This window comes from Macaca nemestrina, chromosome 4 (assembly GCF_043159975.1).
Source record: "Macaca nemestrina isolate mMacNem1 chromosome 4, mMacNem.hap1, whole genome shotgun sequence".
NCBI lineage: Eukaryota > Metazoa > Chordata > Mammalia > Primates > Cercopithecidae > Macaca > Macaca nemestrina.
The window spans coordinates 31,173,364-31,193,033 of NC_092128.1; the positions used below are offsets into that span (position 1 = coordinate 31,173,364).

The 19,670-nt window shown below is 40.2% G+C and overlaps 1 protein-coding gene across 1 annotated transcript in view; it reads right to left on the reverse strand.

The window, feature by feature from the left end:
- The window catches only part of LOC105474726 (staphylococcal nuclease and tudor domain containing 1), a 439,238-nt gene that overhangs the window by 275,290 nt on the left and 144,278 nt on the right, over positions 1 to 19,670 (reverse strand). The window contains exon 11 of the mRNA XM_011729557.3: positions 7,066 to 7,155. Within this exon, the coding sequence (XP_011727859.1) occupies positions 7,066 to 7,155 (90 nt within the window). The remainder of the gene's footprint in view (positions 1 to 7,065; positions 7,156 to 19,670) is intronic.

Here is a 19,670-nt window from a genome sequence, read left to right on the forward strand (position 1 = left end):
AACACACTTCAAGGCTGAGCGCAGTGGCTCATGCCTGTAATCCCAGCACTTTGGGAGGCCAAGGCAGGTGGATCACCTGAGGTCAGGAGTTCAGGACCTGCCTGGCCAACGTGGTGAAACCCCATCTCTACTAAAAATACAAAAAATTAGCCAGGCGTGGTAGCAGGCGCCTATAATCCCAGCTACTTGTGAGGCTAAGGCAGGTGAATCGCTTGAACCTGGGAGGCGGAAGTTGCAGTGAGCCAAGATCCTGCCATTGCTTGCACTCCAGCCTGGGCTACAAGAGCAAAACTCCGTCTCAAGAAACAACAACAACAAAAAATAACACACTTCACCAAAGAGCTGTATGCTCAGCTCAACACCCTGATGGTCCTCAAAGCACAGGGGTACTTTTCAGAATCTGCAGGAAAAACAACAACAACAAAAGACAACCAAACACTCATTATTGAAAAGACCATTTAGGTGGCAGCAGGGAAGAAAGCTACCTTGCTGAGCTTCCAGAAACAGGCAACTCCGGTCATTTCTGTTAATCAACCTTCTCTAGACAAGAGAGCTCAAAAATCAAGGAGTAAAAGATTAGGATCCTTCCCAAAAGCCACAGGGTAAAGGGCATCTAAAATGAACATGGTCTCCAATGCATGTTACACATTACTACCACTTCCAAGCAGGAGAACTCTTCCTAGAAAAATGCATAGTCAGAAATTACAAGTCATTCAAAACAGCTCTCAATTTGGCAAATATCTTCAGTCATTTGTTCAAAAAATTTACAGCCACATTGAACAGCTGGCACTGAGGAGGCAAGGACAAGCAACCTTGTATAAACCTGTCAATTTAAATCACAATGCATTCACAACCTCAGGGCCTGCTTTGATCATTAATGTAAAGGACTTTCCATAGCATGAATGAATCAAATTAATACGAGGTGAAAAATGTGGAGATGACAAAAGAAATGTTTATAAAATCCAAACTTAAATAGAGGTAATTAGGAACAAGAATCCCCAGACTACCAGCTTTTTGTACTTAACACAGCTGATTAGGTAACACACTGCAACAGACAGAACATACAAGTGTTCTTAAGGAAAAGGACAACCCTGATAAATAGCCAGGGAGAAGGGTGGAACCCTCCTCAGGAAAGCTCTGTGCCCTTGACGAGCTCTCACTAGCACAGTGAAAAACTGCTCCTGCTAAGGAATGTTACTCCCGGTACCTTTGGAGATCTATTCTCGTATGGTGGAACAAGCACCTACGGTGCCCCTCAACTTCTCCGTGACCCTGTGCCAAGATAAAGCAACACCTGTCCTTCCTTTCTCCCTGATGCTCCCAGAAGTTGCACTTATGCCAAGGGAACGAAGAGAAAGAGAAATCAAGCTTCAAAATTGGCTTAGCATTGTTATCGAGGACTTCACATTGCTGTATATCCTAGGCGAAGAACATGTAATCTGACACTGCTTTTCTCTGAAGAACGACTTGATGAAACACAACTTCACAGGGACATCTCAAAGACTAATGAGATAATGTCTAGAGGGCTAAAGGCACTCTGAAGGCCGATATATAGTACCATTACCACCTCCTGATAGCTACAGACTACCTGAAGAATCTACTTTCTTGCAGCATGTAAAGTATTTATTATATACAGGAACAGACATAATTCCAAAAATACCACGACCCTGTCTACATCTGAGTCAGTATACACAATAGAGAAATAAACATTTCCAAAAGTCTTTAATTCAGCATAGCAACTAAAAGCATTGGCATCTGAGTAAAGTCTTTTCTGTGGGCTCCAGTTTCTTTACCTGTAAAGACCAGAACAGCATGTAGATCTTGCAGGGTGGAGGCGAAAATTAAGAGTGAAAACAAAGCTCTTAGAGTTCAGTGCTTACTACGAAGAGGGAACCCAATAAACAGCAGTCCTAACCCTTGAAGATATAATCGGCATTCTATCAAATGCTTTACCAAAAAAAAAAGTCTGTCTACTTCACAGAAGAAATTTCAACAGCATGAAAATCATAAAATGGTAGCCACCAAATTACAAATGAGCCACATCTCCAAAACTCTGCTTAGACATTCAGAATATTTTATTTTATTCCATAGAAACAAGGCTATAAACAGTAGTTGGGTTGCCAACCTAGCTCACAGAAGCACATTTACCCAGAATAGAGATAATATCATTACATATATTAACCATTTCCAGATTGATTTTGGATTACTGATATGAGGAGGCAGTCTAACACCCTGATTCTGGTGGCAAAACCAATAGGAAGGTCACATAGGAGTCCAGGCTAGATGAGATATAAGCAAGGTAGGATCAGTGCACTGGAAAGGAGGCATCATTCAGATATATATCCAGCAGAACTGGGTGAGGGACTGGAATAAGAGGGTGTCAAAGATGTCTGACAGCAATAGATAACGGGGTAACTCCCATAACACTGGAGGAGAGCCAGTTGTCTGATAGAAGATCAAGAGATTAGTCTTGGAAATTCTGGATTTTTAAGTCTGGTACACATGGAGATCATTTCCAATCTGGTACACATGGAGATCATGTACATCTAAAAGTACATACCTCAAGAAAGAGAGATTTTGAAAACAGAACAACAATCTAAGGCAATCTGGATTTGAAATAAGTCACTAAATGATTTATAGCCCCATAACTTCCCAAATGTCTGCACTGATCAAGAAAAATGCCCAATTTTAAGTGCCAAAATGAGCTGGGTTAGTTCATATAACAAATTTCAATGGCATGAAAACTACACAAAGACCACTGCTAGTTTACAAATGAGGCTCATCCCCAATACTTGCTCATTCAAAATAAATAGTAAAAGAGACATTAAAGGAATAGGCATATATTTTCAGGATAGTCTCTGATGATAGGACAGTTTACAATGAGCGTCTACTGTCAGCACTGAAGCTTCAATGCACGCTGGCTTCTTGCAATTCCATCTTTTCCATCATTTTTGAAACTCCAGTTGTCCAAACAAATTCCAAGTTTAAATACAATGATTCGCATGGTGATAGAAATTCTGCAATTAAGGGACAGGAGCTATAGAAATGACTCATATGTCATTTTAAAAAACTGTATCACATGGATAAACCATATTGAGTCTCAACTTTAGATATTTTACAAGATAGCTGGAGGGAAATCCCAATGAAGATCTCAGTTACTACCTTATTCTCCTGAAAGCAAAATGACTAGGGCAATGCAAACTGATCTCTAAGCATTAAGGAAAAAAAAACTTATAAACACAGAAAAAGATTGCCCCTGTTATCAGAAGAGGACCACAGCCTAAGGATACCAGTCTCACCATCTTATTCACACAGTGAGAAAATCATTCTGGAGAACCGGAAAACATGTTAAAGTTATTACAAATTCCATTTCATGATGAGCCCGTGAAGAAATTAACACAAAACTCTTTGCTGTGAATATTCCTTAGTCAAGATTTTAGTGAAAGAGGGCATATGGTAAACAGGAGATGGGAAGGGAGTTCTACTAGGCAGTATGGCAACTGAGGGAGTTTCCAAAACGCTTCAAGGATACACACGTATTCTTCTACCACTCTCAATTAGAAACACACACACACACACCCTTTAGCACCAGCACATACTTATCTTCTGAAAGCGAAAGCCCTCATGCACATCTAATTAAATAACACTGGAATTCATGCAATGGGTTGAAAAGGCAATAAAGTCAGCAGAACCAACAAAGAAAGGGAAAAACACTCCTCATGATGTCAGATTAGTTGCACACTGATGCACTTCTCATAATCTCAGAACCAGGAATATATCATAACTGAAAAAGTAGTGCTATGATAGATTCTATATAAAAACACTATTAAGCAAAATCAAACCATATAGTTTACTGGCATCTGGACAAACATGAAATACTACTATCATCCTAGATTCTCATAACTCAACTTCATGAGAGAAGGCAGGCAAGTAATGGCCCCAGTTCACAAATTACAAAACAAAGCCTCCAAGAGAAGTATGGGTAATTTAATTAAAGGCATTAATCCAGAATTAAATCTAGGAAGTGAATCCATTTCCAAAAACTAGGAAGGAGGTCATCAAGCCAAAACACCTTAGCAGTTTACCTTCAATCTTATTTCTCTGCATTCTAGCAACTCCTCAAAATTATCATATTATCGACTCCCTGAGAAGGTCAAATAATAGTCTAGGCAGAGAAGATGATTTTACCTCCACTATCTTTCTTAAGCTGTGACAGGCTGCCCTAATCAGCTTTCATGCACACAGGCACATAGACACACATGCTCCCTCGTGGTGCCTCTTAATCACCACGTGCCATGCTGAACAGCTGCAGAGGTCTGAAGGGAATTGGCAGAAATGTGCAATGATGTGCTAGCCACTCCCCTGAGGCATCAACTGCCCTGCCTGCTCCCAGAGGCCAGAGCACATGGGTGTTCACTGTGGCAAGTGATAGGCCCAGAAGACAGGCAAGTGGTTTCAGGTGGTGAGTGAGGAAAAGCAGTTTGCATCAGGAATGTTCCAGCCCAGCAGAACTAAGTTGCATCCTACTCACTACTCAGGGATACAATATTCATCATTTATACAATGTCACTCTGGGGAACAAAACTTGAGCTCAGCACAAATAGAATACAATCAACTCTGCTGCACAGGAACCAATAAAGGAGGCTTCTCTCACCAAGAGGGAACCTAATTGATTAAGAATTGACTCCATATCTGACACTGGAGGTCAGTCCTTTTATCCTGTGACAGAACACTTTACAATGGCCTGACATACAGTCCTTGAGAGCAGAGCCTGGGTCTAACCTTCCGAGACCATTCAGCAGCTACTGCAATAAGCTATGATCTATGGTCCCAGGGATGAAACAGAATCAGGGTTAGGGCAATATTCAAAGAAACCAGGTGAATGCCATAATACATGCCACACAACTGGCTGCACACAAATCAGATATGTGCTGCCACTCCTTTCAATGTGATTTCAGATAAATTTCAATAGAAACCCAAACTTGTGAAGAAATTCCTTGGCTATCTACAAGCAATTGTTTATGAGCCAATAAATGAGTGAAATGATATCAACTTGGTGGAATAGAGATGTTAGACATTTGATCAGAAAACAGGAGATCTAGTAATTGAAAGAAGCTTAAAGCCATCATTCGCACTCCACTTCACGAATGAATACAGCATGCTGTCAAGTTTTGTACAATGACAAATGAGCCTATTCTCTGAAGAAACCTGAGTAGATTTAATACTCATTTCAAGAATCCAGTTTGGTTTATCTTCCTCAAAATTAGCAATTTTACCTTATGCCCAACTTCAAAATCTCTTACTATAATTATCATCCTAGTGACTATGATATAAATAAAAATGGCTGTATTTATAATTAAGATACACCATTTTGGTATTAGTACAAAAGTCAGAGCCTTATTAAACCTGTCACAAGGCCAGGTATGGTGGCCCATGCCTGTAATCCCAGCACTTTGGGAAGCCAAGGTGGGTGGAACACGAGGTTAGGAGTTCAAGATCAGCCTGGCCAACATAGGGAAACCCCATCTCTACTAAAACTACAAAAATTAGCCAGCCATGGTGGCATGCGCCTATAGTCCCAGCTACTTGCAAGGCTGAGGCAGGAGAATTCCTTGAATTCGGGAGGCAGAGGTTGTGGTGAGCTGAGATCGCGCCACAGCACTCCAGCCTAGGCAACAGAGCGAGACTCCGTCTCAAGAAAACAAAAACAAAAACAAAACCTATCACAGGATCAGTGGTTCAGGTAAGGAATGCTAATATGGCTTTAGTGTGTTATGGCCAGATTAAAAAAAAATGGTTTTGCCTTTCTGAAGATACAATAAAAACTCACCCAAAATATATTTCTCCTAAAATCCAAACTGAAACTAAGTGAGGAAAAGATGAATCACAGTACCTCCTTGAATAGCATTCTTTCAATTACTATCATAGGAACCATCCCATTCATGTTCTTTGTTGATCCAGGACATAAGAAACAACCCAGGACTCTTAGGGTTGGGACATGAGGAAAAATGAGGGGATGCTCAAAAGCTCACTATCAGATTCCCAGAATGCAAATTCTGTGGCCAGTCACAGAATATTACGCTCTAACAAAGAACACAAAGAAATGAAATCTATGGCCTCTGAATTGTTACATTAGAAATACAAAGTCAACATGCGGCTGGGCATGATGGTTCGTGCCTATAATCTCAGCACTTTGGAAGGCAGAGGTGGATGGATCACCTTAGGTCAGGAGTTCGAGATCAGCCTGGCCAAGATGGTGAAACTCCATCTTTACCAAAAAATACAAAAATTAGCCAGGCGTGGTGGTGCACACCTGTAGTCCCAGCTACTCAGGAGGCTGGGGGGTAGAAATGCTTGAACTCAGGGGGCAGAGGTTGCAGTGAGCTGAGATCACACCACTGCACTCCAGACTAGGCAACAGAGTAAGATCTTGTCTCCCCCCAAAAACAACAACAACAACAACAACAACAACAAAAAAAGTCATCAAGCTACACAAAAATCTGCACACGAACTAACAGGAAGCCATATACCCCTTCCTGAAAAAAAAACTCTTACAGGGGACAGAAAATTCTGCCAGTCAGAAGAATAGAGGGAGCATTGATGCCACAGTGCATTACAATAGGCATGCTCATAGTCCAGGTCATCCCCTCTTCCCCTTATAGCCAGCCTATCCCTCAGAAGTAGCGGAAGCATGAAAAAGGAGCAAGCTTCCCTCACTAGTAAATCCCATAGCCCTGAACATTTAATGAAGGTGGCTGGAGAAAACAAGAGAGCCAACTGAATGGAGCTCAGGGCAATATGCAATTATTAAAACTGGAATTGAGCCCGGACCCTGCTGTGAGACTACTGGCAATCAAACTGTGGTCAGGGCCCTAATTTTAAACCTCTCCCATTGGGTACCGTTTCTGACACATAAACACGCCTCTCTTCATATCAAAGTAATTCCACTTGACTTGATGGAGGAGTGTCATCTGCTGGTAAAGGGCCCAGCTTACAACAATTGCCTCCAAAAGATTAGCTTAAGCCCAACCACTTGCAAATACACTTCTGTCATCAATTTCTTACCTTCTTCCCAATAAGCTTTTTTCGAAGAAATTCCCGGGCCTCAAACATGTAAGGAATGTCATACAGGGGACGCAGTTTCTTGTTCTTATCCTAAAAGTAAAATAAAACATGACATCAGGAATGAACAAAATCAAATGAACACGTCCAACAGCACAAGATACAGGAATGTGTCTGAAATTGTACCTCTTTGTATCGCGAATATTAAATGTTAAGACATATAATAAATGATTTTAAAGTATTTGGTTGAAATGCTTTATTGAGAATAGGGCTACCTTTTTCACACAACAGGCTCACAAATAAGAAATAGAGTGTTTGTAATCACCCAAACTGGAAACAAATGTTCTTTAACAGAGACATAGGAGCATAAACTATTACAGAAGAAGCTCAATAAGTATTAGGACACTTCAAATATTTACAGATATTTTAAATCCAATTCTATTACTCAAAAAAATCTTTATTGAGCACCTACCAACTGTTAGTTCCATACAAAGCATTCTATAAATACATGTATAATCCTGGACTCAAAAATTATGAAACTTAAAATAGGAATAGAAGAAATCCTACAGATAGGAAATAGCAACACAAAGCATTTTTTTTTTTCTTTTTTTTTTTGAGACAGAGTCTCGCTCTGGACAGGCTGGAGAGCAAGGGCATGATCTTGGCTCACTGCAACCTCCGCCTCCTGGGTTCAAGCAATTCTTGTGCCTTAGCCTCCAGAGTACTGGGGATTACAGGCATGTGCCCCCACGCCCAGCTAATTTTTGTATTTTTAGTAGAGATGGGGTTTCACCATATTGGCCAGGCTGGTCTCAAACTCCTGACCTCAAGTGACCCGCCTGCCCTGCCTTGGCCTCCCACCCAAAGTGCTGGGATTACAGGTATGAGCCACCACATCTGGCCAACAGTTTTGATTAAGTGCTATGCTAATACATGTGATATAGACTAGGGACTAAATGCTATAAGAGTTCAGGGAAGTGGAAAGAAGTAATCAGGAAATGTTTCATTGACAAGGCCAGATTTAATATGAGTTTGCAGGACAGTAAAGAAACAGGAGGAAAATTAAAGTTGGAAAAAACAGAAAAACCAAAAGAAGAGAGGCAGAAAGGAACAGTATGTCAACACATACACACTTACTTCATTATCTCACGGGCCCCAGATTCTTCCTAAAAGAGGTGGCTATTCTAAGCAATGTCATTTTTAGATGATATAAGAGGGTCTATCTAGATGAAGGTAACAGAAGTAGGAAAGGACAGGAGCCTGAGAGATAACGAGAACCACTTAAAGAAATGAATTAATGGGAACTGAAAATGGTGTAGAAAGGGAGGATAAAGGAGTAGGAATCCAATGTGGAGTCATGATGACATGCGTAAGTCAAGAGACTTTTGTCTTTGTATAAGAAATAAGAGATCTTGACTACACCAGTTGGTATACTTCGCTTTAATATTTCCCTCCCAGAAGCCTGTAAGCTCCACGACAAAAAAGACCCATTCTTTGTTTTTCTTTAACTCCCCAGAACCAAGTACAGTACCTCCCTCATCAGTACATACTCAATAATTACAGTTAGACTTAAGTAGCTCCAAAGAAACATGCAGACTGATATACAAAGATCAAATGTGGCACCTGGTATCTTCTGTCTGGCAAGGATTCTTAGCTATGATTGAGTGCCATCACCAATTCTGCTTTACAGCTTATGTTATACTTGGCTCCTTAAGAGATCTCTATTTGTAATCTATTTTTATAAAATATCCATAATCCTGTACATGTGTCCCTTGTGTTAACCAGCATTCCCCTAACCCAGGCATACATACAAAGTATGCTAGGAGAACAGGATTGCTTTGCAGAGTTGAGAATCTCCAGGAAAATATTTGCAAAAAGTATAGAAAGAAAGGAGAAAATCAAGGACCAACCCCTACCCTAGATGCACACCATTGATTCCACATCCTCTATGCTTATCCAACCTGGCCGAACCTTTGCCATCTATTATGCACCTGACAAAACAAGACACCTCTGTGTAGTCCAAACTGTACTCAAAGAAAATATTACGTTTTTTCCTAAGTAGCCACTACTTTTAAGTAAAGAGCCTTCATCATTTTAATGCCCCATTTAAAAATCATCCTAAGGTTGATATTATGGTTAAGGGGATCTATGAAATAGATGTTTCCTCCTAGACGCAAACTAAGCCTCTATGCCTCCAGCACATAATACCAACATTTCAATTCATTGACCATGACCAAGAAAATCTCTTGTGAGAATGTAGATAACACTTTCAGTGTCAAGGAAATTTGAGTTTCATATTCACTAACTGTTTTCTACTTCCTGTTAAAAAAAAAAAAGTGGGGGCAGAGGGCATAATTATCATCATGCCAGTGCTCTTCTAAAAAGTTAAGGTAGCTCCTATATGTGGAAGTCAACATACTCCAAACAGAAGCCTCTGGGGTGGCTGAGCTCTGATCAAGGCCCGGGTGTGTCATGATCACTGTCTGATGGGAAGAAAATGACCATGAACACGAGAATCTTTAGAGGAACAAAATAACATCGAGGTTTTCTTATAGAAAATAAAGAAAATGGGATGCGTAGAAATTGCCTGGGTTAGGGGAATGCTGGTTAACACAAGGGACACATGTACAGGATTATGGATATTTTATAAAAATAGATTACAAATTAGAGATCTCTTAAGGAGCCAAGTATAACATACAAGCCGTAAAGCAGAGTTGGTGATGGCACTCAATCATAGCTAAGAATCCTTGCCAGACAGAAGATACCAGTTGCCAGTAATAAACAGGATTTTTAATAAAGACAAAATCAATGGTTATCAGAATCAGCCCTCAGAAATAAAGAAGTGTCAGTGTATTCATATTCACCAAGCAACAGTGGACATTCTATTTTCTGAGGGTAGCTACATGATTACTAAAGTGAACATTTTCAAAGATGAATTGAACAAAATAACAACACTGACCTTACATAGCCTTATGATTTGCCTCAGAACCCAAAATCCTGCACCTTATCCTCTCTCTCTCTCTCTCTCTCTCTATATATATATATATATATATATATATATATTTTTTTTTTTTTAAGATATGGGGTCTTACTATGTTGCTCAGGCTAGTCTTGAACTCCTGGCTTCAGGCAGTCCTCCCACCTCTGCCTCCTGAGTGGCTAGGACTACAGGCATGTGCCACTACACCTGTCTCCCTACATATTCTGAAACAGCATAGAGATAGACGGGAATGTCAGTTGGCTGTAATTCCAAAACTAGGAATAAAAGGTAAGAAACACTGTTCCAATGGGCCTTCAAATGAAGATTATGGGATGAGGTACAACTAAACGTTTGAAAATGGCTGTCTAAATAAGAATCTTGCTTTTAAGACACTCCACAGGATAAAATACCCTCAAAAGAATGAAGGAAAATAAAGAATGTATCAACAAACACCCCAATAAGAAACAGGGTACCTTCAGAGTCTGATTATATGTCTCTCATGAAGCTAGAAAGAATAGCACAAGCAGAAAACAAGATACCACAGAATGATCTTGTTACTCTAACCCCTCAGAGCTAGCAGCTATTGACATCTGCAGACATCTTACAAGAGAGAGATTAGAAGTCCCTGAGAAACCACAAAATAAAAGCAATTCCTGCAAATTACCCGGTATATAAAAGCCTTTGAAATCTCCAAGAGGCAACTGAGGTATGGAATGTATCCTCAGAAAACAGGACTTTAGCTGAATCTTACCTGCTTAAAAAGAACTGTCTAGTTTAGATTCTAATTTACATGGAAATATTTTTTAAAAAATAAAAATAGGAACTTTATAAACTCGTGGGCGGATAATATACAAACCAATAGGTGCTGTAATCACTGTTCATCCTGAGAAATGACATTGCATGTAGGCCCTGCAATGACTCACATTAGAGATGGAAGAGGTAACGTCAGTCATCTGTATCTCTTACCAGTTTGGGAAGGAGGCCCAATACCCACATCTCAGCATCTGAAGATATAGCTAGCATTTTTTCAGGAAGGTATTTTTGGCTGGTTGCCAAAATTGGGAGTCTGGTCAATATCCATTAGGAGGGAATGAAAGAGAACTTGAATCAAGTCCTTATTCTCAACCCCCATTCAGGCCTAATTTTACCTAGCCCATTCTTAAACATTGTACCCACAAAACTAAATGACCTTGGGATACTGCAGGATTTTTATAAATGAGGGAGAAATGAAGGCAGAAAAAAGAATATAAATTTATTACCACTGATATACACTCAAAATGGTGAAGATGGTAACTTTTTAATGTATATTTGATCTCATTTTTTAAAGTGTAAAAAACAAAAAAAATTTAAGTCACAAATTATATATTTAAAAAAAGGTTGAAATGTGTGGCTTCATTAAAATTTTAAAAGTTCTGTACCGAAAAGACATAATGAATGAAGTGAAAAGTCAAAGAAAGCACTGACAGTGGGGATAAGTGAAATAGAAGAAAGAACACGGAGAGCAGGAGAGGGAACAGGGGTGCAGGGCCACAGCTGTAATGAGATCAGGGCAGGCCTCACTAAGATTACATTTTATCAAAAACTCAAAGAGGTATAGGATGCCCAGTCATCCGAAGAAAGGCAAAGATAACAGCCAATGCACGTTAGCAACAAAGGCACCACCACTGCAGCTAGAGCAGAATGCAGGAGGGGGAGGCAGCAGGAGATGAAGACACAGAGCTGACTTCACATTTGAAAGAATTATTTTGCCTTTTGTGTTGAGAACAGACACTGTGACAAGAAAAGGATAGAGCAGAGGAGACAAATTAGGAGATTATGATAGTAATCTGGGCAGGAAATCACGGGAGATTACATCAAGGCAGCAGCAGTGAGGAGGGCAAGAAGTGGTCAGAACTGGAAACAATCTGAAAGAAGACCGATGGAACGTTAGGAATGAAAGAAAAGGAGGAATCAAGAATGACTCCTTTTTTATCTGAACAAATGGAAAGATGGCTGGGGTCATGAAATAAAATGGGGAAGATCACCAGTAGAACAGATGAAGGGAGAAGGGTAAGACCAGGAGACGTGCTAAGCTTCAGCGATTGGATACCTGAGTGGAGATGCTGAATGGGCAGTTGGGTATACAAACATGGAGTTTGGTCTGAACCAGCAAAACACGTTTGGGAGTTGTTGGCATATAGGTAGTATCTTCTAACATTAAAAGGTCATGAATATGCAACAGGAGACTGAGAATGAGCAACCAGTAAGCAGGGCGGGAGGAAAATACCAGAATGCTGTGTTCCGGAATCCAAGAAATGAAAACGAACAGACAAGAAGGAATCATCAACTGTGTCAAATGCCACAAACTAAGGCAAGCAAAATGGGAAGTAAGATTTGCACTTTGGATCTAGCTAAGTGTGGGTCATTGGTAGTTTGATGAGGATAGTTTTGGTAGAGCACTAGGGGTACAAGCCTGGTTGAAACTACAAATGGGTGCACAAGAGAATGGTAAGAAAAAAACCTGAGGACAGCAAGAACAGTTGATCCTTGAATGACATGGGTTTAAACGGTACAGGTCCACTTATATGTGGATTTCCTCCTGCCCCTGCCATTCCTATGACAGCAAGACCAACCTCTCCTGTTCTGGTCAACAGTAGGCAATTAGTTGAATTCTGGGGGGAATAAAAAGTTCTAGGGCTGGGCGCAGTGGCTCCCGCCTGTAATCCCAGAACTTTGGGAGGCCAAGGCAGGTAGATCATGAGGTCAGGAGATCAAGACCATCCTGGCTAACATAAACCCTGTCTCTACTAAAAATACAAAATTAGCTGGGTGTGGTGGTGGGTGCCTGTAGTCCCAGCTACTCGGGAGGCTGAGGCAGGAGAATGGTGTGAACCCGGGAGGCGGAGCTTGCAGTGAGCTGAGATAGCGCCCACTGCCTGGGCGACAGAGAGAGACTCCATCTCAAAAAAAAAAAAAGTTCTATATATGAATTTTTGACCATGTGGAGGCTGCCACTCCTAAATCCCACACTATTCACTCAACTGTATATACAGTCCTTTCAAAAGCTGTGTCATGAAGGAGTACGAAGAGACTATGGTGGCATGCGCCTTCCCTGGCAAGGAAGTGGCAGAGCAAAGATAAGGATTTTGTTTTTGATTTCAGATTGGAGAAATAACAGGCAATGGTCTAGTGGTGAGCAAACAAGAGAGAGAAGAGAACTGCTAAAGCAGTGTCCATGCCATGGACAGAATGGCTTTCCACAGAGCACCAGTAGTTCATCTGCAGGTATATGGATGGATGCAGATTCCAGTAGGCGGGTAGACAGATGTGGTACTCAGAGCTGGTGGGGGTTCTCTTCTGATTACTTTGATTTACTCAGTAAATAACTAACAATAAGAAAAAGAGAAATAAACCCATAGATGAATTGGCAAAAGATATAAACAGGTATTTCACTAAAGAATTCCAAGTACACATTAAGTATGCAAAAAAGTATAACTTGATAATTGTCAGAAAAATGTAAATTGAGATACAGTACCTCTATCATATTGGCAAATATTTTAAAGAATGTGGGGAAACAGGAATGCCCCTTAACCACTGATGGGACTATAAGAAGTTTTAATACTTTGATATGGTGCTATGCGGCATTGTTTGGTTAAAGGTGGTAACACACATACCTCTAACTATGAAATGCTACTTACAGGTAGGTATATGCCCCAGAAAATTCTCGTATGTGCAAGACAAGTGTAACAACATCTATATTAACACTGGATATAGTATAATCAAGCAATGGAATACACAGTAGTTTGGCTGATTTAGAGCAACACAGCAAATGGACAGATTTAAAAAAAAACAAAATTGAGCTGGAAAAGCAAGTTGTAGACTGATATAGTAAAACCCCATATAAAAGGAGACTAAAAACAGATACAAACAATAGTATATTATTCATAAAGCTATATAAGCAGCAAAAGAATAAAAATGCACAATGGTTACTGATGTGGAATGGGTGGGGAGAGAAAGAGAAAAGGAGAAGGGGAAAAAATGGGGTTGAGGACAAGTACACAGGGACTTTCAACTGTGTCTGTAATACACAACAGTAAAAAGGAAAAATACAAGGCTCTGAAGCACACAGGGAAGAATATCAAGGCTGAAAAAGGAACCCAGATGTTTGTTATGTTATTCTATAAACTTAGATTTCTTTTTTAAGACAAAATGTTGAGGGAGAGAAAATCTCCAAAGCTGCTTTGATCACCCTTTCCCATTTCTCCCAATATTTCATGCTTTCATTCCTCTCTTCAGCAGAATAACTGGCCATTCTTTTCCTCCTAAGAAATGCACTAAATTCCATTTATTTCCTCAAAAAAAGGATACTCTTCCACAGATATATCCTTCTGTGAGGCAGTGGAAATATTTTAACTACAAACGTTCTATAGACAGGGTCAAAATCAAATTTGATTTTTATATTTAAAAGGAGACTCAACTATAATAAATGAATTAATGTGCCCAAGAGGAATTATACTCCATGACGATCTTAAAACTGACTGTTGAATTAAAATAAGAACTACAGACATGATCAGATTAAAATGGATAAGATTTCAAACAGTAAATAATGGACCAGTCCCAGTTGCCCTGCCACACATGCTATTTTAATAAACAAAGGCTGCAATTTCCATTTCAATTATAACTTAAAATAGGAGCATTACCACATGCCCTGGGCATATTTACAATTAAGGACCTTTCAATTCCCTTGGCATCCAGGAGACAGAACACACAGGGATAGCCACTGTTTTATGGTCCTTAACACATACAGTAGCACATTTCTATAAAAGGCAGGTCTGATAACTAGAAAGCTACAAGCTAGCAGTGGGAGGAAGGTTTAAAATTGTAACCACCTTGGCCGAATGGAAGGTATCTTTTATCTTCCCAAGGTACCTAACTATTCCTAAAGGACCATACACAGAAGCCTCACAGATCCAAACACCTCAAGAGTTGTTTCAAAGAAAAAGCAGCTTTATTTCCAACCAGCTCTATTTCATTCTCTCCACTCAAAATACCTCTTAAAAGTAAATACAGTCTATAACAGAGACATGATCTGAGCAAGTGCCAAATTCACAGCAATGCAATACATTTAGCATATCTTCCAGGAAGCAAAGACGAAATAGAAAACAATAGAAACTGAAATCAAACTTTAAAAAAAAAAACTGGAATCTACGTGAGTGTACAGGTGTGAGGTTAGAAGGAGGTGATTATGAAGATAACTACCTCCCTTAAGTGTTTCACTGCTTGTGTAGGACCCTCCAATTTCTCAATCTTTCTGACAACCCTATTTGATTCTGCTGATCCCATCTTTAAGGCTCTATTAGCACGTGTGAAAAGCACTAGAACTTAAAGAATAATAATAGTTATAGATAACCCTATCAAATAGGCTTAATGCTAATAGCAGTCCTACCTGGTAAAGATCATGATCCCCCTTTTACCAGAAGGCAATTAAGGCTTACAGTTTAAGTAATTTGCCTGATGTCACATAACTAGTAATGGCAAAGCTGGGATTTTGATCCCAGGTACCCCAGAGGCTTATGGCTTGTGAGCCAGGCACTACAGCTCTTGGTTTTTGACTGCCAAAAGACAATCACTACCTGTCGGTAGTTGTCAGGTTTCAGTATGCCTAAGAATCTCGTGGGAGCTTATAACCCTGCAGACTATCAAGCCCACACCAGATAATCTGATTCAGTAGTTCTGGTGTGATTCCCACAAACGTGCTTTTTAATTTTTGTTCTTTAACACAGTCTCGCTATGTTGTTGCTCCTGGTGCAATGGCGTGACAAGGGCTCACTGCAGCCTTGACGTTCCAGGCTCATGTGATCCTTCCACCTCAGCCTCCCAAGTAGCTGGGACTATAGGTATGTACCACCACACCCAGCTAATTATTTTAATTTTTTGTAGAGACAGGGTCTTGCTGTGTTACCAGGGCTGATATCAAACTCCTGGGTTCAAGTCATCCTCCCGCCTCAGCCTTTCAAAGAGCTAGGATAATAGGCAGGAGCCACTGCATCTGGCCACCTGAATTTTAAAATAAGTAGCAAGGAGGTCTCTGGGCCACAAAAATGTCTATATTTTAGGCATTTGGCCCCATGACTTTTAAATCAAAGGCAATAAAACAAAGAGGAGGTTAGAGTTTTATTAAAGGCAGAAAGCCACCCTGGGGAACTTGATTAATGCTAAAATAGTTCAATAAAAATAAAAGAAAAAGTAAGCAGGTTAATAACAATGGGAGAATTCAATACCCCTCCAACTTTTATACAAATAAGACACCAGGAAACATTGTAGTAACAGTGACGAAACAAAATTTCCAAATATTCCTTAGTTCCAGCTACTGGAAGCCTGGGTGTGGGATCTGAGAATCCAACCAACCTGGCCATGACAGGAATGGCAAAAGTAGGCACGTCTTGTCTCCTTTCCTGCCCAAGTCCACAAAGCCACCCAGGGGTCTGGACCCACACTAGCCACGGTGATAGCAGAAAAGAAGAGGCAGTGGCAATTCCAAGAAACAGTCCTGGTTACAGATGTCTCCTGGCAACTTGCCAGTAGGAGAAGAAGAGTTTCACAGGACCAAAAGTGGGAAGAAGTAAAGCAAATTTAGGCAGTCTCATGTCCTTAAAGAGAATGACCTGTTATCTCCAGTGCACGGCATATGATTATATTCCCCAGGAACCTGCACATCCTGAAATTAAAGTACCATTTTCAAGACCATCACGTAGGAACAAAAATCTGCCTCTAAAGAGTGTTCTTCTATTCAATGACATTAGCCAACTAAGAGTATTTCAGAAGCACTTGCTATTTACTGCTCAGACACAGTAAGGATGAGAGAGGGAAGAGGACAGAGAGAAGGATAGGGAGGAAATAACAGGAGCCAAGTATGAAGTCTTTGTTCCCCCAAGACCCCGTCAGGACTTTAAATAGCTTAAAGGATCCAGGGGCTCCCAAACAATTATCCAAGTAGCAAACCATATGTGGTGCCTTCACTTAGCTACAAATACTACTGCAAGGGGTGGGGGGGGAGGGGAAGGTGAAATAAAAGAACAGCATCGCCCCTCACAAACCTAAATGTGAAAGGACGTGAAGGCTCACAAGAAGGTGGGCCACCAGCCACAAAGTGGCTCCCACACCCACTGAAGAAAATTGAAAACAAAAAAGATGCTGAGGTCCTGCCTCATCTTCCTTTCCCTGGGCAGGCACGGCTTTCAACATGTAACCGGACACAAACATTTCCCACCCTTGAAGTGCTCTGAAAGTAAAACTCTGCTCCAAGAGGGAATGAAGTCTGTGCTACTTTTCCTAGAGGAACAGTGAGGATTCAGCCAGTAAGCCTGGGATAATGAGGCAGAAAGGGCATCAAATTCTTCAAGAGAACAAGGCTTGAGTTCAGTTCTCCGGAAGGCAATGAGGAAAAGAGCTGCCCTCGACCTTGAAATCAAACATTCCCTGAATATTTCATGGCAACCAAATGACCAAGAGTAGCAGGCAGCTTGATGCTGATCTATTGGGCTCTTGACAGTGATTGTGGCCCAAACTTGGTGGTTTGCCTCGGTTTCCTCTTAAGAATCAGCAAAACAGCCCGGGCATGGTGGCTCATGCCTGTAATCCCAGCACCTATTGGGAGACTGAGGTGGGTGGATCACCTGAGGTCAGGAGTTCAAGACCAGCCTGACCAACACGGTGAAACCCTGTCTCTACTAAAAATACAAATTAGCCCAGCATGGTGGCGTGCATGTGTAATCCCAGCTACTTGGGAGGCTGAGATAGGAGAATTGCTTGAACCCAGGAGGTGGAGGCTGGGGTGAGCTGAGATCATGCCAATGCACTCCAGCCTGGGTGACAGAGTGAGACTCCATAGGAAAAAAAAGAAGAAGAAGAAAAAAAAAAAGACTCAGCAAAATAAAAATTATCTGGACTTACTTATGACTTTGTGGTGAAAACCAAGCAAAATTATTTCAAAACTGTAAAAAATCAGAAACAGGCTAATTAGTACAAATTAAGGCAAGTCTAAGTTCATACTCAAGGAACATTTTGGCAAATATAAACTCCGTGAGAAAACCAAATCTACACTTTTACTGCTGCTAAAAAGCAAAGCTACTTAGCTAAGTTTTAAGGCATCTAACATAGATGTTAACAAGAGCAAAAATGTCAAGGGACAGAAGACGAGATAAGCCAAAGTTACAGCACTAATCACTTTCTGCCTTGTATTATTGTAATTTAATTACTTCATACAGGTCTTAGAGCCTCTGCCAGACTACATGAGGGCAGATCTATGAAAGAGAAAAAAAGCTGTTCATGGTACCTAGAAAGTGCCCAGCATCGTGCCACATTCCTAGAAATATCAAAATACTGAGGGAATATAATGGGGAATTCAGAAAGAACTATCTAAAAAATTTATTTTTGACAACTCAAACTCTATTTCTTGTGATTATGGGATTTAATAAATCTGGTTAGTAAATCTCAAAGTGAACTTTAAAGCGGGGGCAGCTGTATCACTGCAGCTTCATACTATCGTTAGCAAATGCATAGAATGAAGGGTGCTTATACTACACTAGTTGAATACAAACTGTTCCTCAACCTTCTGGCTACTATTACTAAATATGATTTTATACTATACAAAGATAAGTCCGTTAATGAATAAAAATTAGAAAAATTTAACTAGATATCTCCTTGTACAACTGCAAAACCTAGACCCTTTGTAATCGCTAGTGAAAAAGTAGTACTCTTGGCAGCCTGTGTCTAACGTTAGAGAAAACCCGAATTTACAAAATCCAAATAATCACTATGCTCTCTTTTGACCTGGCTAAGACTTTAAAACAATTTTCTATTCTCTCTACACCTACAAGTTTGACATAATGAATTATATTACTTATGATCCTGAAAAAACACACCCTCAATTTATTATTAGCTAAGTTAGCAGAAATCCTTACAGAACACATATAATACCATTCAGAGTTCAAGTAAAGCTGAACTGATACACTAAAAATATTTCAAGTGTGACAGTTCAACGCTAAAATAAATATGATAGTAAACTACCATATAAAGAGGAATATTTTCCTAATTTGGAATCAAAAGAACTAGCTTCCTCAAAAAAAATCATGAAGTTGAGATTAACCCTAAGTAAACACGGTTGCTGGGGTTGGTATATTTTGAGGTTAAACTGGAAGAAAAGAAGGAAAGGGTAGTGAAAGATCATGGAGCTCTTCCTTTGTTCTGGAAAGACTCGTCTGCAGCAATACAGGCATGAAGTTTTGGTGAATGAAATGTACTCTTTGTGTGCTGTTTAAATGAGCAAGCAGAGCTGAGAAGAAATAAAATATAATTAGTGTCTCTGTAGAAGAGCCTCTTTCTACCTAGCTAATAGTTGTGAAGATCAACTAGAAACATGAATGAACATTTAAAGTGGGAAATTCCTTAATTGGAAATGACATTTAAAAAAATCTACAAGTAAGAAGACAGAATTTAAAAGCAGTAGAGGAAAACAAGCAGAGAGAAAGAAGCCTTCAAAGACAAAAGTAGGCCTGAAGGTTTGCAAGGTAATGGAAACCGGTACGGTAACTGGTGGCAGCAGGGACCAGTATATCACAACTGGCTATGCCCTTCTGGCACTACTTTC